This window comes from Podarcis muralis, chromosome 12 (assembly GCF_964188315.1).
Source record: "Podarcis muralis chromosome 12, rPodMur119.hap1.1, whole genome shotgun sequence".
Taxonomy (NCBI): domain Eukaryota; kingdom Metazoa; phylum Chordata; class Lepidosauria; order Squamata; family Lacertidae; genus Podarcis; species Podarcis muralis.
Genome location: NC_135666.1, coordinates 59,526,716 through 59,548,619, shown reverse-complemented (window position 1 = coordinate 59,548,619; position 21,904 = coordinate 59,526,716). Strand labels below are relative to the sequence as shown.

General features: G+C 42.2%; 1 protein-coding gene across 6 annotated transcripts in view; it reads left to right on the top strand.

Annotated features, from left to right (window-relative positions):
- GLI3 (GLI family zinc finger 3) overlaps positions 1-21,904 on the top strand; it is a 239,092-nt gene that overhangs the window by 6,977 nt on the left and 210,211 nt on the right. For all 6 annotated transcript variants that reach the window (XM_028749954.2, XM_077916535.1, XM_028749953.2 and 3 more), the window contains exon 2: positions 17,879-18,041. In XM_028749954.2, coding sequence (XP_028605787.2) covers positions 17,918-18,041 — 124 coding nt within the window. In that variant the 5' untranslated portion in view covers positions 17,879-17,917. The remainder of the gene's footprint in view (positions 1-17,878; positions 18,042-21,904) is intronic.

Here is a 21,904-nt window from a genome sequence, read left to right as displayed (position 1 = left end):
GCAAAGCCTGAAATGAAGTTTAAAAGTTGGAAGGAAGGGCTTTATAAAGTGTGCATATTTACAATTGGAATTCTTCTTGGGGCATGAAGCTTGTCATTCCTTTTACTGGAAAGGTGAAACATCTGGCTTTGCTTAGAATGTGAAAGACAGAATTCCTGGAGTTGAACCCCACGACTCTTGACAAGATCTTCCGAGAAGCCTTTGCGTAACATCTCGATTGGTAAAAGGTGGGGTGCTGGGGCCTGTTATTTAAATGACCCCAATTGAAACGATAAGTGCTCATGCATATAGTATTAAAATTGCCGCTGAATACCAGAGACTGCTTTTTGTGGCTATCTTCTTCATTCAGCTCCATTGCACGACGCTGATAGATTTAAATTTCATTGAAATTGGGATTGATGCCATAAAACAATACATCATTGAGAATGGAAAACAAGCCACGATAAAGTCCTTGTGCCATTGGGATTCAGCAGTTGGCAGCATAGGAAAAGGGAGTATCTGTGCCAACCTACAGCTGTAGTGTTGTTGTTGTTGTTTGAACAGGTGAAAGCAAGGGACAAAGCAAAAAAGGGAGAAACCCCCCCAACACTGCTGGTATTGTGTTTTATTTATTGTTGTGGGGCAGGAGAGCCCCAAAGGACCTCTATCACTGTCACCTCTTTTCACCAAAAGAACCTCACCGCAAGCATTCCCATTGCTTATAACAATATCAGTTGAAGAAGTCTTCAGACTTGCTATGATCACAGCAAGATATGCTGATTGTCCTCTTCTGGGGCATATTCTCATGCTTCTGAGTGACCCATAGAATAAAAGGCATGCGTCTTCAAAGGGTTTCTGCATGTGCTTATGTTACACAGGGGAATGTGAACGGTGACCTGGAATAAAAAATGTACTTCATCCACGCTTTTTCCTCCCGAAATATAGGGTGCATCTTTTCCTCCCTACATAAATGCTTATGGCAAATTCTCTCTCCTCTCCCCTTCCTCTCTCCTAATGGAATTCGTGAATATACCCCAGTATAGCAAAACAGCAGAGCTTTGGACTAGTTTCTCTGGATTTTTCAGTAAACTTGCAATGATTTAGAAGGTGCAAAAACAGTTTTCTGTCGTTGTCAGGTACACTGTGCTATCAGTGCCAAATACAATTTACGAGATCAGACAGGTGAGTGTCTTCCCTCCCCACTCTGCCTTCTCCCCCCAACTTTGATTAGATACAAGATTTATGAATTTATGGGACATTGTTTGTTGCTCTGTTTTACTTGAAGGAGATACACAATTGGAAGAAGTAATTCAAAAGGAATCCAAAGGCTATCTAATTCAAGAATTGTAGAGGGGTTCCAGTGGTCCTACATAGTCCATCACAGTGTAGGGATCCCCATCCACCCTCTGCTTAAAAGCCTCCAGTGAAGGAGAGTCCACTACCACTAGGCTGGTTTCGTTTTGCAGTTCTATGTAATTCTGTGAGATTCTCATTGCCTTCCCCTGTACTTGCAGGAGAATGCAGATCACACAACCTTACAAGCTTGCATTTTGCAGGTTGGCAAGTTGCTCGTGATTTCAGTGGCATGTACACAATATATCAGGATGCTGAGTTCTTAAACAGTTGTTGAATTTCTACTTGCAGCAGGAATTGCGGAACTGAGTCTCAAATGAGAATCTGCAATAGAGTACTTTTTTATTTTAGTGCTGAGTTTCAGCTCTTGAAATAATAAATTAAAGTTCCTATTAAGTATTTGGCTCTGTCTCTTTTTATTCTGGCGCTGTGGAAGTAGAGTGTATGTGAGCTATGAGCAAATGCAGAAGCACCGAGTAGACTATAAAACCAGATGAAGAGACTTTCCTAGAAGCAGATGCTGCTCTGAGCTGAGTTTCATCTGTTAGGAGCTACGCTAGGCTCATAAACAGCCACTTGAAAGCTTGCCTACGGTACTATCTGCCACCAGACAACTAAGCAGGGAAGGTCACTCACTATCTTAAACTTACATAGCTATGTATGAGTAGGCAGGCTAGTAAAAAAATGTATGACAAACTTTTAGGGGCTTATTTGCAAAATGGAATTGGAGCATTAGATCATTTTAATTCGGTCCGCTTGGCCAGTTTGTTTATTATTTATACAGTGGTGCCTCTGGTTACATACTTAATTCGTTCCAGAGGTCCGTACTTAACCTGAGGTACCACTTTAGCTAATGGGGCCTTGCGCTGTCGCTGTGCGGCCGGCACATGGTTTATGTTCTCATCCTGAGGTAAAGTTCTTAACCTGAGGTACTACTCGTTAGCGGAGTTTGTAACCCGAGGTGTTTGTAACCTGAGGTACCACTGTACTTTTATACTGGGGTGGTCAATCTTTTTGCGGCCTTTGAGCACATTTGCAAATGGGATAAGCTGTTGTGGACACCTCACACCCACACACTCACACTCACACACTCACTGCACCCAAGCCTTTGTGCTGGCTGCTCCCAGACTCTGGAACTCCCTCCCTGGAGAAGCCAGACTGGCTCCCTCCTCCTTGTCTTTCCACGGAAGACTTTCTGGTTCCAACTGGCTTTGGCACCTGACTGCTTTTCATGAGAGAGCAGGTGCTGTGCTGTTTTACTGTGATTATCTGTATGCTTTTAATAGAGCTTTTATATTTATACACAGGCACCTCCCCCACTTATGTGAGGGTTATGTTCCTGGCCCTCATGCATGTAAGTGAAATCGCGTAAATGGGGAGTGCCCTATAAGCACCTTTAAACATCCTCTCGGCCGCCCTCTCTCCAGACCAAAAATACCTTATCCGAACGTATCCATAACTAGAATTGAAACTCTGGGGTGTGTGTATGTCTCCTCGTGAGTCACAAGGACTTTCCAGCTCTTTCCTGCCATTTCCAGGTTGGAATTGAATTTATTTATTTATTTCCTGGTGCCACACATATATGCAGTTGCGCGCAAGTCGATCACACTTAAGTGTGTGTGTGTGTGTGGGGGGGAAACGCTTGTATAGCTTTAATTCTGTTAATGTTTAATTGTTTTTTATTGATTGTTTCCTCCCTCTGTGCTTTTAACTGTTCCTATTTTACCTGTAAGCCACATTAAGTTAAGCTGCAATAGAAAGCTTTCAAGTCTGATTTCAGAGGGAGAGGGTGATGCTTTTGGCGTTGTATGTGGGGCGTAGGGGCGCCCACGGGTGCCGTGTTGGCAACCTTTGTCTTACACTGCCTGTCCAGCTCTCTTCTGTAGGAGCCTCTGGCCCAGCGCTAGTCACAAATAGTTCCAGGTGTGCAGCAGGTGAAAACGTGGCTGCAAAGGACAAACCAGGAGCTGAAAGGGCATTCGCGATTCCTCCCTGGCAAATGGGGATTGCCGACAGGGCCGATCAGCTGGTGGCACCGTCTTTTTTGAAGTGGCCCTTTCAGCACCAATAAAAGTGTGAGGAGGAGGATGGTCTTTCCTTGTTTTGTTTCCCAGCACCTGTTAAAAGTTACTCTGCCTCTGCATGTGGAAGTCCCTACTAATGGCCATTGGTAGGTCTATGTTAATGAATTTGGCCATCTCTGCATGTTGGTGTAGTGAAATCTGTGTGAAGAACTATTGCATTCTTTATTGTCAGCTTTCTATTTCCTTGTTAAATTCCCAAATGCTTCAGCTTTTGTAGCCTTTACCACATCTTTTCCTGCTTTTTAAAAATCATTTATACCACTATTTTGATGTCTGTGGGATACTGTTTAATAAAAACTTGTGAGATGACACAGGCTGGAATTTGGTCCATAGAAGTTTCCTGGAATCCAGACGTGATTCCATCTAATGAAGTCTTCTAAAACTTTTCTGTAATGACTAACTGAGGAATGTCTCACTTCTCCATCTTCTGAAGAGATGAATTATACTAAAAGAATTCCAGCAAATTATACCCAATTTTTAGAATGAACAATTAACAGCCAAGTTAAAATACTCTATTCCACAAAAGAAATAGAATGAGAAGCACTGGGTATGTACTTTCATTGTAAGAAAATCTAGATTATTAATATCAGGGGCAATCCCATCTGTGGTAGTTCAGATTTATGGGATAGGATACAAATTAGGGAGAATTTCTGTGTGTTTGTGTGAATCTTCATCTGTTTGTTGTCTGGTTCAGAGAGATATACAGGGCTCTAAAATGCTTTCATCTAGCAATTAATTGCAGCTGGAAGGAGTAGCGCATAGCACTCTGTAATCCTAATGTCACTCCCAGTTACCATGTGAGGTAAGTCATTGTTATTCCCATAACACTGATAGAACCTGGAAGGTGATGATTTAACAGGGGTACCCAGTTAATTCATGTCTGAACAGGGATTTGAACCTTTTTTCTTTTTAAAAGGCTTTGAGGGCCACTTCACACATTACATGGAGATGAGGTCAGGTCAACAGGGACCTACAGCTTGTTGCAGCTGAGCACAGGGCCTTTGCATTTTCATGCCTTAAATCAACAGTGGGCCGTCTACCAGCTTGCACATCTAATTTGTTTCTTACAAGAATCTGAGGTCCACCAGTTAGAGCCTGGTGCAAAGGACTTACACATCAAAATAAGGAATTATGAGACCCAAATTTATTCTGAGTTGCAGAAGTGAACAGAACTCACGATTCTTCCACTCATAAATCCATTCCTGGTTACCCTTCTCTTTCTTCATTTCAGCAGGAGGGGAGTCATTTTGTTGTTGCTATTGTTAAACAATTTGAAGTAAAAAAATACTTGCAAATCACCCAGAGATCTAGCAGTAGATACAGCTCTATCTTCTGCCTGCCTGTGCTTTAGAATACAATGTGTATTTAGAAGGCAGCACGTTAGCCCTGATTCTTGAGGTGCTTCCTATGCAGAAATGTATTTGAAGAATGCTGTATTGGAAATGGAAGTTTGTGGAAAATATTTCTTGTCTGAAGTCAAGAATAGAGTTGTTATTCCAGTGAGGAAAAATGCATTATCCCTAGTTTTCACTCAAAAGAATTGTTGTGCAGCAGAGTTGGGGTACCTGTATTATGAAGGATGGGAGTTTTTAGCTGAAATGCAATGTTCCTCTTCAGTGTGCTTGGGGGGGAGGACTTAAAGTTCAGCGGTAGAACATGCTCCATTCATTCATTCGCTGCATCTGCAGCCCTTCTTACCCTGAGGAGCTCAGGGTGGCATATGCGGTTCCTTGCCCCCTTTTATCTTCACAAGAACTCGTTCTAGTAGATTTGGCTGAGAAGTAGTGACTGGCCCAGGGTCACCCAATGAGAATAATTAGTGGGCTGTGATTTGAACCCTGGTCTCCTTGATCTTCCTCAAGCCTGGCTCTCTTTAGAAGCTTCTAGGTTCAATCCATAGCATCTCCAGTTAAAGGATCTCAGGCTGCAAGACTGGAATCTGCATGAAACCTTGGCGAGGCACTGCATATAGGACTAGGTGGAGCACAGCTTGACTTGGCATACAGCAGCTTCACCTGCTGCTTCCTCCAGGGTAAGGAGCTGTTCATTGGTTTGGTTTGCACATCATGCTAATCCCAACAATGTCTTTGTGCAAATTTGTGAGCACATGGCTGTTTTGCTCCTTTCCGTTTGTTCCACTGCTGTGCTGAGCTAAGCCATAGTTTGGCTTGGCAAGTTGCCTGACCTTGGGCTCATGGTTTAGCTCTCCCAGAAAAACCATGAGCTGTAAACCTTAGGGCATACTTTGGTTGCAGCTCGTGGTTATTCTCGAGAGCGTTAAACCATGAGCTCAGGTTTGGAAGTCTTGGCTCAGCAGAATGACTGGGAGCAGCAAAGTAGCTGCAATCTCTCCTGAAGCATGCATCTTTGCACCACAAGCCGTGCTTTGATGTAGCATGTCATGCAGGCCAGGCCATTGTGCCAGTCACTTTTTCCTTTTCATATCCAGTTTAGCTTTCTCTTGGGATAAAACAGACAATCTTCCATCTCTGTTCTCTCTGTGCCCTGTTTCCTTCTTGATCTGCTTGATCTGCTTCTCCCTCCTCCATTCAGCACCCTTCTTTAGTTGTATGCATTGCAGCACACACATACTGGCCTCATGGGGATAGTGCGACATTTTGAAAAAACCCAAATTGCTAAGGAAAGTTTCTCTCTTTAAGTGGAATGTATTTGTTGATAAAGCTTGCTGTTTTCACCTAATAAATGGAGTTAAAAATCTTTGTGGTGTCTGTGACACATTTTTATTTGCAGGCATGGGAAGCTTTGTCCTGGAGTGATAAGTTGTGACCGGCACATAGCAGAGGACTTTCAGTGTCTTTAAACTTGTGCCATAGTTTATGGACCATCCTCTGCTTCTCAGAAAATGTCACTTTGGATCTGCAGAAATTATTGTTAAATGTTTTTGAGGGCTTTGGGTTTTAAACATGCCCAGCGCAAGCTTGTATGAATCTAAATAAAATAGCACTTGTTTTAAATTGTCTTGTGTGCGTTCTGAATGGATCTGATAACGGCGGAGCTTTCTTTATTCTTAAATATTCCCAAGGAATGGAGTAGCAAATTTTGATACAACTGATAAAGGCCGCTTTATGCTTGAAAGAAGCTGTAATTTTCTGATTGTTCTACATGCTACCCCTTGTGTCTTTTCACTTTTACATGGTTTTGCTCTGTTGAGACAGATCCCTGAAGATTGCCTCCACTAGCATAGATCAAAGTGGTGCATATGAACACCCCAAATACCCAGAGTCATTTCTGAAAAAATTAAACATCCTGTCTTTGCTTGCACACTGATCAGGGCACTCTAGATGCTGATAGCAATCAGCATAAACTTTCCCTACTGCTGATGTAATGATGATGAATGCGGCAGCACTGTTGCTTCAGACAGCTCTTCTCAGTGGATGCAAACCACTTGTTAATGAATGAAATACAATTCCAAAGGAACCAAATGGAAACGGAGATCGGAATTTGAAAGAAGGCGATCGGTTAAAAGGGCAAAGACAATAAACCAACAGATGCAGAAAAGTGTGCTTCAAAAGAATTTTTTAATGCCCTTCTTACTTTGGAAACCTTGTAGGGTCAGTGAAGATCAGTAAAGGGGATGGATTTCACCCAAGCTTAGGGGCTGCCCAGGTGGCTTGCATTTTTCTGCACTCCTGAAATTTGCCAACTTCTGAATGCTTCAGGCCGAGACCATTCTTACTGGTCCAGGCAGCTGACGGAGAATGTATAGTCCACATGGCTCATTTCTCACAAGAACTGTTGAGGTGTCATAAGAAAAAAGATACTTGCCCCCCTGTTTGTGCACCATGGATGAGCACTCACTAGCCATTTGAACTTACATAACATGGAGTTTTCTCTCTCTTTTTGCCTGAAAATGACTCTGTACACAGTACAAAGAAGTTCTGAAAATAAAATCACATTTTGTGCTTCTGGGGTTGCATACATAAGGAACACTCAATGGTAACAATCCCCCATTCCTGGTGTGGTCACAGCATTTTGCCAAGACAGAAAGCCAAGACTTGTTTCTGAAAGTGCAAAAGGAGGAAGAGTAGGCATGGCTCCTTGGCAGCTTTCTTCTGCATTTCTGAACACACACAATTCATGCTTTAATTACCCACGTGCATTGTTTTTCATTTAACAAAATTTATATACCACTTGCTAGTAGTAAAAGCTCTAAGCGGTTTACAAAAATATTAAAATAACTAAAACAGATGGAAATTAAAAACATTCAGCATTCATTAAAATCAGCAGTAACTAAGATTTTAATATATTAGCATCCATGTGTCTGGATAGGCTTGCCCTAAGCAGAAACCTTTTCCGTGGGTGCCAAAAAGAGCCGACAGGCAGGGAGTTCCAATGTGTAGGGGCTGCCACACTTAAGATCATTTTCTTACATCTGTGGCCTCAGTAGTATGTGGCACCTCAAACAGTGCCAGTTTTGCAGATTGAAGTGGTTGAGTGGGCACACATGGGGTAAAGTGATCCTGCAAGTAAACCCATCCCAAGCTATATACCAGTAGTCTAGAGCAGGCATTGGGCCAGTTTAAAGGCCATGGGAACCACTGATCCACAGGGTCTCTGTCTTGACAGGATTCAAGCTCAGCTTATTTTCACTTATCTATCCCAACTCTTCATCCAGACACTGGCCTTTCCTGGTTTAGATGTTATGGAGAAACAGAGTTAAGTGTCATCAGTGTACTGGTGGCACTTTGTCCCCAGACTCCTAGTGTCTGCTCCCCATGGCTTCAAATAGATGTTAAATAGCATTAGGGATGAAACAGTGCTCCACAGCACTGCGTAGCCTAACTGCCAGGGGATTGAAAAGCACTCTCCCAATGTTACTCTCTGGACTCGGTCTCATAGGGAGGACCGGAACCACTGTAGCAGAGTGCCAATTCCCATTCTATTTGTCCTGGAGGATACCGTGGTCAGTGGTATTGAAAGGTGTAGAGAGAGCAAGAACGCACTGCCACGATCCTTCTCGATGTAAAGAGCACCCATCTGGTCAACCAGGGGTGACTCAGTTCCATGGGCAGGACTGAACCCCAGTTGGAATGGATTTAAATAACCAGAGTCGTCTAAGAATGCTTGCAGCTGCCCCACCACATCTGGCTACCATATTCCCCCCAATTTGCAAGTAGTTAGTAGTTACTCCTGTCCCAGCAGTCCAGGACTGCTTTCTTTAGGAGTGATCTCACCACCTCCTCATGCAAGGAAGTCTAACACTTTCTCTGGGCCCAGTCACTCAACCCCCCCCCCCACCTGATGCAATAAGCCACATGGGACAGGGATCAAGAGGGCATGTGTTCGGGTGTATAGGTCCCAGTAGCTTGCCACACCACCCCTTTCATGTAGCTTGGAGCTAGGGAGGAGGGCAGTAGCTTGCCCCATTGCTGCACTTGGAGAAGCGCTGAAGCTCAGTGATACCACGCACATTCTCCATAGGAGAGGGTCAGAGTCAACGATGGCCACCTTAAGCCAAAATTTGTGGATCCCTGAAAGTACAACTTATAGATGCGTGCAGAATGAAATGCCTTAGCTGAATAGTAATACGCAGATGTAACAAGTAGTATTTTTTGCATTATTTATTATTTTTGTATCCATTCAAATGAGTCACCCATTTTCCTTTTTTCAGAGGTCGTGGTCTGACAACTTGCCTGTATCATCATGCTTGCATGTTGGCGCTTTGAGAAGCAGAGGTGCACCTGCAGGCAGGTTGCTGGCCTGAGAGGGATTAGCTTGAAAGTGGGGCTCAGATTAATTTGCTGAATGGGCTCAAGCCTGCGGGAAAATCGCAAAAGAATCAGGCACGGTTGAATGGGAAAAGACCATGACTGTTTGCTTTCACAGAGGAATGTTTATCCCTCTGTTTTACCTATGAAAGTTCAGGGTTGTGCGTTTTTCTCCTGGCTGCCATCATTCTCATGCATATGTAGGCAAGGGACAGTAACTTAAAACCCTAGCGCCCCAGTCTTTGAAATAACGGTTCGGATTCAGTTCTCAATAAACTCTCAACTTTTTCTTATCATATGCAACAATTGAATACAGAATCCCCCCCCCCCAGCTGTTCTCTGTTTTTTCTTCCCCTCTGTATCTTTGGTTTTATTTTTTTGCTTTTATTCTCATTTATTACACAAATAATTTTTATTGTATTTTATATGTGCTTGTGTTGATAATTTTGTTTAAAAATCTAAAAAAAATAATAAAAGCAAGGTTAACTCTGAAAGATTCACGTGTGGCATTGAAAGAAGGAAAGAAGTACCAGGGAGGTACTGATTCGAAATTTCAAATGTAAAGAGAAGCAATGTCCTCTTCCTCCCCACCACCATTCTGCAAAATCTGATAGATTATGTGTTATGAGGGGGGGGGGTAATACCTTTGCTTTTGGTTCCTTAATTGTTATGTAAATAATTGTTACTTCAGCAGCCTTGAAAAACAGATAGACTTACTGCTACTGTGATTTAAGAGGAGGATTGTTCAGATATCTATTATCCTGATACATAAGTGTTCCAATCATTCCTGCTTTTCTGGTATCATCATTGTCTCTGTTTTTACCCTATTTTGTCTTTTAGGAAGGCTTTTGGATGCCTTGTCATTTTTTGGTTAGTGTGAGTTGCTAAATATTTGCCATTCTTCACATTCTGCCCCTTGACTTGGGTCTCTGGAAGTGAACACTGAGCTTTGGGATAGTAGATGCTTCTTGTTGGTACTGCACTTGCATGCAAATACATGCAAATCAGCACTAAAACACCATGCAGAGGAAAGTCTGCCATTTCACATGCTGGATTTGGAGAAGTTGGTCTTGACAACACAGCATTATAGAATAGTTGTCCAGTATGCCATTACTGAAAAGAATAGATTCCCTGTTTGCGTTTAAATAGGTGCAGGATGAGTTTCTGGACAATAATACAACAGGTTTTTCAGATCCTTCTAGCAATCTGGATCAGGGTTAGGGCATTGTTCATTGGTGTGAGAACTGAGATGCTGAAATATATTAAAGTGCCTGTCTTTTTAACGGTGGAGTGTTGGGAGGATAAGTTCCCTCTGCTGTTTACTTGGGTTCAGGGTAAGAGTAGCTATGGATAAGGTAAGATCTATCGTGTTCCTTCATTGAGCAGTTTCTGACATTCTTGCTTTAGGATAAACATTTTTTACTTTCAGGGCAGAATACTTTATGAGTTGCTCCTTAGGTGTGTTCACACTCAGTTGTATCTGGGGAATGTCAAGACTTTTCTGCACCCCTTTTTTTGTTTTTTGTTTTTTTGGAGAGAGACGACAGCTTCCCTGGCAGGTAATAATCCAAGAGAGGACTTTGAACAGGTCTCCCAGTGACTGGAGGGTTTGTGTATTAAAGAGCTTTAAAGTTTTGCATTCATTTAAACATTTTGAATTCTTTGAAATCTAGACGTGATGATCAGAATGTATTTAGCAAATCAAGTAGCTTCATCACACCTTTTCATAATGAAATGGAGCATGGAATTTGAAATTCTTTTTGGGAGTATGATTGGAGCACAAGGATCCCAAGCTGTGCTTCGCCGCCTCTCCCTCCACCCCCCACGGAGCTCTGGGGTGGTCAGAGAACACCTCCCCGCCATTTACCTGGGTTAACAAGGCAGCACGGAAGCTCTGCATGAAGGAGAGGGGCTTGGAGGAGGCACAGCCTGGGCCTGCCAGTTATTTTAAGGGGCTACAAAATATGCAGCAGGGCCAAGAAACCTGGTTAGAAACTGAGTGGTTCTATACAAATGCAAATAAAACAAAGCAAAAAGGGGGGGGGGATGACACTAAAGCATTGCTAAGGCAGTGGACAAAATGCTCTTATCCTTTGCCTGTGTGTCTGCAGTGTGGTTCAAACCACAGCTATTCCTGTGAAGCTGAGGTGGGTCATGTAGGCCCCTAGTAAGTAATATTGTGGTAGTGAAAACCAAGTATACTGTGTGAGATATTATAAACTGACGTTAAAATCTAAAACCTAGCTAAAAGTAGCCTTAATGTGTTTTAAAGTACTGGCGGTGCAGCAACAAAACTGCTAGCACATTTGCAAAGCTAAGCAGGGTCTGGTATGGTTTCAAATTGGATGGGTGACGGCATCTTGAGATTCCCGCATTGCAGGGGGTTGGACTAGATGAGCCTCAGGGGATCCTTCCAAACTCTATGATTCTATGTTTTAACTACCCAAACAATTTTAATGGAACGAAAATTTAATAGGTTTTAAATGAGCAAACTGTCCAAAAGTTCATTGATAATACCGATGCCTTTTTTTGCTCATTGGCAGAGATCCTGGGTGCCTGAAATGGAGTTATTTTTGTTGAGTGACTGAATAAACTCCAGTATACATGGTATCCCATGTGTCTAAATATCAAGACTAAAAATTCAGGGAAGCAGATTCGTGTATTTCAAGGCATTGTCATCTTATTTCATCCGTGAGAATATGTAACCTCTGAAATGGCAACTTAGTTAAAAGGTTGTTGCCTTAAAATTTAAGGTATATGTGGAACTGGGGATTTTTTTTGAAATTGACAAAATCTGGAGCCTTATGGAAAAATTTTCTTACTAAAATAAATGAGTGATTCATAGTTGGGAGATGTAGTGAGACCAGTCATGTGATTCATGTTTTGCAGGACTGTACAGTCTACGACTGTATGATTTATGATTACAAACACACAAATATAAAACCAACTCAATGGGACTCAAGCTTTGTATGTGCAGACTTCTGTTCATATGGTGGTTTTTCGAAATGTTCAAACTCTCACCTATATTCTGAAATTGTTATTGCCTAGCAAATGGAGTTGTAGCCCAAAGCCTCTTGTGAGCACCAGCCTGATGACGGCTACTCTCTTAGGCAAGTTGAAAGAACTCATAAAAGAAAGTGGGTGAGAGTTTCCAACGGTAGACTTCACACTGCGTAACAGCAGTGTACACAACTCATTCGAACTGTCTCATGCAATGAAACAGGTGACATTAGACTGGACAAACTTTGAAAATTGAAGTTTCCTTTTAAGGGGAAGTTAGGTGAGCTGTTTTATAAACTAAACTTTTGGATTTCTTGATCCTCAAGCTACGTGCAGCTGAGCATTCCCAGTTAAAGAGCTGGGTGATTTGATGGCAAACTTTTGTCTATAACTGCCCATTGTCAGAAAATATGTGTTGTGAATGTGCTGCAGCATAGCTGTTGGTGGCATCTTTGAATGTGGAAATGGTGAGATAGGAATTAGAGGGTGTGCCTACATTTTGTGGCAGCGGTTTGTAGAGCAGTTCATTATCCCAGCCAAAGAAGCCTAGAAATTGCTCTATAAAATAAACAGAATTGTAAAACAAAAATAAAATAAATAAAGCCTCAAAATGCTACTGTTTCCATGGTTCTTTGGAGAAAGGTGTGAAAGTTAAATCAGTTTTAGAGTGGTTTTTAACCACTGCGGATGCGTACAGTACAGTTGATGTGATCCTGTGAACCCATTTGGCAAAGCTCGTGGTGCCACCTTTGTCTTTCAGGTGCCTCAGAGATAACCCTCAATATTCTCACATTATGTAGATGCTTTGTGTGTGCATGGAGAATTCGTTCTCCCTTTGCATTTCTTTTTATCTCATATAAAATAACAACATTTAAACTGTGTTTCTTTACTGTCATAGACAAGGATGGCAGGTGGGGGGGGGGAGAAAACGTGAATGGTTTTGGAGGTCATCAGATTTCAGGCATTTCTCTACTTCGACTCACCAATAGCATTTTCCTTCTTTGAAGCCTGCCTTATTGTTCCAACATTTGACACTAAAGTCAAAGCCCTAATTTGCTTCTATAACTGTTTCCCCAAGACCTAACTGCTTCAGCCCTCTGGACAGGCTGGGCGAAAGCTGGATTTAAGGTTTCACTCCCTCCCATAGTGAAAATTCCATGTTCTGGTCCAGTTTTAATTTGCATGGTAGATTCCTAATTTATTGTTAATAAATGTAAATTGCCTCAAGCACTGAGCTAGCTAGATGAATGCAAAGCACTGCTTTTCTTAATAAAAAAGTTTGTGGTCCATGTGTCAATTATCAGACTAAGCAGAACTTGTAAGTACAATGGTTCTCAGTGTGCAGCTGGCCTCTCTAGAGAGATGCAAAATAAAACCAAGGGAAGCATGCGTTTTCTCTGGCCTCACGTGTGTGTCTCGCAGGGTAGATTTGATTTAAATCATATCGATTTAAATCATGATTTAAATTACGATTTAAATCAATAGTCAGTAAGACTTGATTTAAATCATTTTTTTTTAACAGAAAGACTCATTCTTGCTGGTGTAATCTTAATATTTACAATTGGGAAGAAGGGCCTGGAACCTGTGAACTCTTATTAGTTGACTGGCAAGCACTTCACGGTCTCGCCAAGGACTTACAGATCCCAGTTACTATTTCCTCCACCACCCCAATGGATTTGCGTCTACATTCAGGTGCCTATTCTGTACAGTTAAGTGTGAGTGCAGTGGTTGGAACCCAGTGGGATTGGGAAGAGTTTGCCAGCCCTGAAGAGCCTTCAGCACTTGCCTCAAGTCTGAATTGCACAGACATGCAACTGACTTGCACAATTATTACACAAAGATCCAAAGACTTGTGGAGTATTCTGCTCACAAGGTTGCACTTTCATTTTTACTGCTTCACACTTAGCTACTTGTGCAGATCTGTTCCACTCCAAACCATCTATTCATTGAACCTCTTGGAACTTAGCATTTAAGAGGTAAGGGGGTTGATAGAAATTTGCAAAGGCACAATGGGATTAAGGTTTTTCCTCAACTCTGTATGTTTATTTTGTAACATTTTTCCTGTGAAGAAAAGGCATGTTATCTTTGCAGACACAAATTCACACTTTGGAGAACTGCAAAAACAAGCATCTGTGATAATATCTTCTTCTTAGAAAAACTGCCCCAAATAATCTTACACAAACCTCTCGAAGAGCATGGCATTGTGAATGGATTAATGGAATTCATTTACCAAAAATTTTAAACATTGCATATAAAGCCTCATGCTACATAATTAAAAACAAATTCTTATTTCCTGATGAATAGCCTTTGGACTATAATGTAACATAAATAGAAAACTATCCTTAGAAAGATTTTTTTCTCCAAAAGCATGTTATTTTAAAAAGTCCAATTTAAATTAAAAAATCCGATTTAAATAAATAAAATGGATTTTTAAATTTTTTTTACAAAATCATTGATTTTTATCCCCCCTGGTGTCCTGGTTGGCCGGGAGCTAGAGGTCAATGTAAGGCTTTGGAAAAGACTGATCTAAAACTTCTCTTCCAATTATGCTAGGGTGTTTTTGTTTTTAAACAAACTTGTGTGGAGTTTTGTCTGTGGAGGAGCATTCAAAAGGGGGGGGGGACTTGTGTTGATTAATTCTTGCATTAAATAGTTTGCATATTCTTCTTGGCCTTTCCAGCATGTATCTGTGCTGTGACTTGAGGCATGTGTGAGAGAGGAGGTGAATCAGCCAGCAGCAAGGATGCGGCTGTAGCAGACAGAGATATCATCTAAACCAATAACCAGGGAAGGATCCCAGTGTAGCCACGCTTGCCTTATGTGGCAGAAGATGGGGTGACTTGCTTTCCTGACTAGTTTATTATGTTAATTATTATAAACAGCACCAGCTGTTTATCCTGGCACTGTCCCTGGGGAATTACTGATTAGCCAAGGTTGCAGGTTCAATCCCTGTATGGCACAGCTGCAGATTTCTGCATTGCAGGAAGTTGGACTAGATGATCCTCAGGGTCCCTTCCAACTCTACATTTCTATGATTCTGTGATTCTAAGTGTTTCACTTCCCCCACGATGTACAATACCTGAGCAGACTTTAACCATCTCCTAGATGGAGTTGTGCTGCCAATGACAATTGCGTTGAGGTTGGAAAGTAAGTACTCCAGGCTGCTTTGTGGCTGCTTGGTGTGTGAACTCTTGAGTAGACCAGTTGGCAAGGAGATGCAGAAGGGCTCTAGCCGACTAGGATGTATTCCAATCTGCCACCGAAAGTTCATTTGCAAGGAGCTGAGGGCACAGGTGAAGATATAATAATTAGAGACATCTGTATCCCTCAGAGTGAAAAGTGATGGAAAGTAGTGCAAGTCCTAGATTGGGTAGGGAACTGGACTGGGGCAGTCTGCTGGATCCTTATCTCCCCCTCCCACCATGGGCCAATTCAGACAGGTGGATGGGATCATCCATTTTTGCTTGTATAGTTCGAAATTGAACTGTGCAAGCAAAGTCAAAGCCTGCAAAGTGCCAACCGCCAGATGATTATTGGGTTTTGCGGAGAACTATGCAGCAGGCTTCTCAAGCCCTGGTCATCAGCTGATAGTTGGAGCTTGAGAACCAGATGCACAGTGACTTGTGGGTTCTGCCAGTCAGCAGACTTCCTTTTAGGACTGCCACACCTTTATGGTCTGTATGAGGTCCGGTGGGCCTGGTTTGGTTGAAATAGCCTCGAGGCACAAATGGGGAGATCTGATGGGCCTATTTAGGCCCATGGGCTAGATGTTCCCCACCGTTGGCTTAGAAGGTCTGGTGGTATAACTTAAGCCTCCATCTTGTGTGTCTGAGTCTGTGTGTGAGTTAGACAGAGCTCTTAAAATGCAGCTAATTTTGTTGCTTGCTGTCGTTTTTTCAAAAAGCAAGCAACATGTCATGGGGGCAGCATGGAATGGTTAGGGTGTAATGTTCAGGTTTTTCCTATATTGTAATGGTTCCAAGCCCATGATTATGTTTTGTAAAGCTTACTTGAACAGATTGCCGTGTGTTGCTTACCGAGAGGATGTGGTGGAGGGCAGGTTGGTGTGATGCAAACCCAGAAGCAGGAGTACATGAACCTCCCTTCCCCTCTTGGGAAGCCACAGTGACCCACTTGCCTGGTACTCACCCAGTAAGCCACGTATAGGTGGTAGTTTGCTGTTATTTCACAGCTGCATAGAGAATTCTCTGAATTTATAATGTGTGGATGCTGGAACTCCAGAAAGGAGGAGGAGCAGATTTAAAAAGGATGAATGTTGCAAGCAGCAACAAATGACCCCAAAACTAGATGGTGAGAGGGAGGAAAACATTATTTGTTACCTTTGGTGACTTTCATTTTAGGGTTGTTAAGAGAAAGAGATTCCATGGTTACTAGCAATCATGCTCCCCCCCCCCCCCGGGTTTTCACAGGTGTGCTGCACTAATAACCCTTTTCCGAGTTACATTTCTAAAATAGACAAAACGAACTGTTTACATGATCAACCTTGAAGATATAATTCACTGCAGTTTCACTGGACTGATGTAAATGCTGAAGTTTAAATATTTGGATTTACAGCCACATGGATGATCAGTTCAGCTCCTGCTGTATAATTCCAGGCTAGGATGACATCGGTGGAAGGGAAGTGTTGGCTTTCTACCAGAAATCTCAGTTGCTTTTGGGCACAATGTGTGTGTGTGTGTGTGTGTGTGTGTGTGTGTCTGTGAACATAACCAAGCTTCCTGTAAAATTTTGAGTTCCTTCCATGCTGCTTGGAAGTAAATTCTAATGGATTTAAGTTACTTGTTTCTGTGTAGCACATTGAGGATGGCAGACTTAGAAAATAGAGTTAGTGTTGGATATGGCTTTGGGGCACCTGAGTTTGAATCTCCACCCAGTCATCTTGCGTCTTCTTCTTGGCTACTGGTCTTCATCAGATGGGATGGGGCCTAATACTGTGTCACAACGGCAGCACTAACACTATTCAGATATATGGAAGAATTTTAAGAAGTTTGTCCCCAAGTGCAACCAAAAACTTGGTTGTGGGTCTGAATGGTGGGGAGTCTGTGATGGTGGGTCTGTGATGGTGGGGAGATTCTGTGGCGGAGCAACTGCAAGGTGGTAGGTGGGGTGTTCCTTGCTTTCGCCTTCTGTGACAATCCGTGAGAGGCAACAAACTGTTCCAGCTCCAGGGCTGGTGTAGTTTAGGACCTGTTTGGGGGGCATGTTGGGGGAACGAGGGGACTTAGAATTCTGTGTCTTCTTGGCTGCCCCGGGAAGCCCCCTGAAGCCCCCTGATTTGACTTCAGTGCCAGTAGGACACTCTCCCCCCCCCCCGAGCTTCTGGGGGCTTCAGGCCGTGCGAGTGCCGTTCTATCAACAGACCTCTTCCCCCACCTTCAGAGTGGCACATGCGCAATATCCAATGGTCTTTCCACAGTTTTAGAATTGCAACTTAAGTGAAATAAATGAAGATAGCTTATTGATCTTGTGCTAGTTGTACACTTTCGCAACCCAACTACCTCCCAAGGTTGTTAGCTTCTTGGAGGAAGAATGAGGTACAAAAGTGATACTGTAAATGAAAGTAGATTTGTTGAGCTTTGTGATATGTTCTGTAGCTTACTAGTGTCGATATACAGCATCCTCTGGGTGAGAAATGTGGCTGAGTTTTTGTTTGGGCTCTTCACCCCCTTCTGCTCCTGTTTTGAAGTTTTATGGTTTTATTGTTTTATTCAGGTATTAGTGTGAAGAGAGCTGAAGTAATGAGAAGTCATCATGGAAGCCCAGTCCCATAGCTCTACCACGGGTGAGAAGAAAAAAGTTGAGAATCCTATAGTGAAATGCTCCACTCGAACAGATGTCAGTGAGAAAGCCGTTGCCTCCAGCACAACATCCAATGGTGAGTAACAGCAGGGATTTCCTAGCAGCCAAACCTGCAGTAATTTAATGTGTGCTGCATTCCTTGTGAATTGAGCTTTTGCACCTGGATTCAGCATTCATTCTGAGATAAGGCTAAAGCCAGCTAGCAGGCAGAGGAGATGGGAATGGGAACGTGCGCGTGCGCATATACACACACACACATAGAGACAGAGAGACAGAAAGAGACCCCTTTTCTGGTACCAAACCTTGTATTTTTCTCCAAATTATCTAATTTGAACTGTAAATAGTGATGTTATTTATTATGGAAGTTCCTGTTGTGGCTTTTTGGAGAAGAATTGTGATTAGCTTGGAAAGTATGCAAATGCCTTGTGGTTTACGTTGGAAATTGTTTACCCTAATTAGATACAGTAGTACCTCAGGTTACATACGCTTCAGGTTAAATATGCTTCAGGTTACAGACTCTGCTAACCCAGAAATATTACCTCGAGTTAAGAATTTTGCTTCCGGATAAGAACAGAAATTGCGCTCCGGCGGCGCGGCAGCAGCAGGAGGCCCCATTAGCTAAAGTGGTGCTTCAGGTTAAGTACAGTTTCAGGTTAAGAATGGTCCTCCGGAATGAATTAAGTACTTAACCCGAGGTACCACTGTAATTGGTTAGTGCAAGAGAGACAAAAGTGACCTTGTCCAAAATTAACGTCTTTCTTTCTTTCTTTCTTTCTTTCTTTCTTTCTTTCTTTCTTTCTTTCTCTCTCTCTCTTTCTTTCTTTCTTTCTTTCTTTCTTTCTCTCTCTCTCTCTCTCTCTTTCTTTCTTTCTTTCTTTCTTTCTTTCTTTCTTCTCTCGTTGTAAACATCCTCTCTTCAAAATCTCCTCATGGATTTCTTTAACCACTCACTGTGAAACAGTTAACTTATAAAGAAAACATGCTCTTTAAAAGAAATGTAAATATATAGTTTGCAGAAATTTACTTGGTTCCCTCTAGAGTGCCTTTGCTCGTTTGGTAATTTGACATGCACACTGACGAAGCTTTCTCTCCCCCAACTTCCCGATTAAATTGAAAAAGACTAAGGTCATTGTTCAAAACCTCTGTTGTAGCGACTGAACCACCTTTGCTTCACAAAATAGTAAGAAGAAAGGAAGGAAAAAAGAATATGACTTCTGTCGGAGGTGTAGTTTTAGAAGTAAACGTAGCAGCTCACTCTCTGATCTAGTGTCCTATGATTTTCTTGAGGGTACCTATCAGATCTCTGAATATCATTTAAAACCATACAGGATAAGTTGGGTGCCTCCACTCACCTGTAATATGCCACAATAATATGTATTCTTCTTCTCACTTGCTGAATGGTGCAATATTGTAATGCTTACTTGAGACTGATAATGAACCAGTTTTTTGTTTTGTTTTGTACTATCCCTGTCTGTCTTTTATACTGTGTATCAACTGAATCAAAGGTTTATGCAAATAATAAAACTTGTGGAAGATTTCTTGAAAAATATGTGGCTGATGCAATGGATAGGCCACACTGTGTGAAATTGGTAAGATGACAGACACCACATCCTGGTGGTTAGATGTGTCTCTAGAACAGTGTGGTGGACCTGAAACTCATACCCTTTGTATTGATCCTTGACAGTCCTGTGGACCAGCAGTGATGGTCACATATCACAGAAACGCCCCCTTGGTCAGGGTCATTTAGTCCACCCCCTTCCAGTGCAGGAATCCTGCCGATAGTCATCCCTGGGTGGTCTTGAACCACCAACCTTCTGATTAACAGTCAGATGCACTGACCCATCGTGCCACATTGAAGTTCCATCCCTGTATATTGGAAGCTGTATGATTTGAAGCCCTACAGATGTGCAGAACGTCATGTTGGTAGCACCAGTGGATGGTCGGGTGGCCCCTGTTCCTTTCATGGCATGTTCACAGAGCAGTGGAGCAAATGACAGTTATAGCATGTGTGCTACTTACAACGTAAGTAACAGGAGTCCGGTGGCACTTTAGAGAACAATAGTTAGTGTGGCATACCTTTGTGGGCCTAGTTCAGTCTTCCTCAACCTCGGCCCTCCAGATGTTTTTGGCCTACAACTCCCATGATCCCTAGCCAACAGGACAGGGATGATGGGAATTGTAGTCTCAAAACATCTGAAGGGCCGAGGTTGAGGAAGCCTAGCCTAGTTCATCAGTTGCAACTACAGAATGAAAATATGCAAGCTCTCAAGAAACGTGTTCAGTGTTGTATTTTTCTTCTACTTGACTCAAGTGTGCTTGATTCAGTTTTATTTACATAAATCACATTCATGTTCTGGCCCTATGCATGCACCAAACAACCAGAAGTGGCTCTAAATAAACTAAAGGGGGCTTTCTGCTTCCACAGTGACCTATGTAGGAACTCCAGTTGTACTCATATATCTTGAGTATGTTACTTCCAACCTTGGTGGTGTATCATGCATACATTCCTAATAATTCTTAGTATTTGCACGGAGCATTCTGAGTGTTCAAAGTGTTTATATACATTATATCAGTAATCCTTAGAATTCTTGTAAGATAAGCCAGTTAGATATTGCAGGTAGGAATGGCGGGGGTGTGTGTGTGTGTGTGTTTGGAACTGAGAGAGCGAGTCACCAGTGGCTGGGATGCATTTTGAATTGGGGAGTCAAAGCCACGATTTATTTATTCAATAAAATTCATATACTGCTTGATAGTAAGAAACCTCAAGGTGGTTTACAAAACGATTTCAAAAAAATAATAATTGAAAAACACACACACCACAACCATACTTTAAAACTTTGCCAAATGCAAATGCAGTATGCTAACTCCAGGATACAGTAGCTTGAAGTGTCAAGTTAGTAAACAAGGATGGAGCACTGGGTTTGTACAAATAGAAATAAACAGATATGTCTGATAGCAACTTGAATGAGGGAAAGTTCTCATGGTGCTTTTCGTTAAGGTAAAGTCACCACAGAATGATTTTACCTCATCCATTTCTTGTAATGAATATTTCTTAGGAATGCGCCCACATACAGAGACAGCTGGCGTTTATCATGTTGGAGATCCTGTTAGCTGTCAGACCTTTCTCCAGACCAGCCCTCCCAGATCCCAGCCATGTGGGCCCCATGTGTTTGCACAGAGGAATCCCCCTTTGGACACAAGAGACAAGACATGGCAAATCTCTCACGGCCGGTCCTTTCTAAAACGTGTGAAAGAGCCCTTAGTAAAATGAGAAAGCGAGCTGCCAGAGTACAGAACAGAAGAATTGTTTCTGGACCGAGACCTTCAGCCGCACTAACAGAGAAATGCTAAGCATGTCTACTCAGAAGTAAGCCTCAGGAATGTATGTGTAGGCTTGCAGCCTTAAAATATTACAGTGAGCCAAGCCATTTTGCGCGAGTTTAAGCAGGTCTTTGGATCTTGGCCAGTATAGTTATTTTGATTAACATGAACTAAGATTTAGGGTTGCTGGGTATGATTTTCCCTTAGGAATATAGTCTGGTACCTATTGGCCACAGCAGCTACACAGCCGCATGCCTGAAGGCATAAGTAAAGGTCTTGGTGGGTGCGCTGTGCCATAGTTGTGTCGGACACCTGTGTAATCAGGAATGCGTTTAACAAGGATATTAATTACCTTTGGTGAGGTGTGAATTTGAATTTATTAATGCATATATAGTAGCCCTAGACTCTCAGAGGAAAAATGATTTATACAAGTAAAACATTATTAGTATAAAAGTGTTTGAGACATTTTTCCTGCAGCAATGCCAAATTGTGTGTTTAAGTTTTGGGACTCACCCCAATGTTAACCAAATGATGAAGTTAGTCAGGTGATAGGACTTAAAGGAAGTACTTCTTTACACAGTGTTCAGTTAAACTATGGAATTAATGCAAACTATGGCA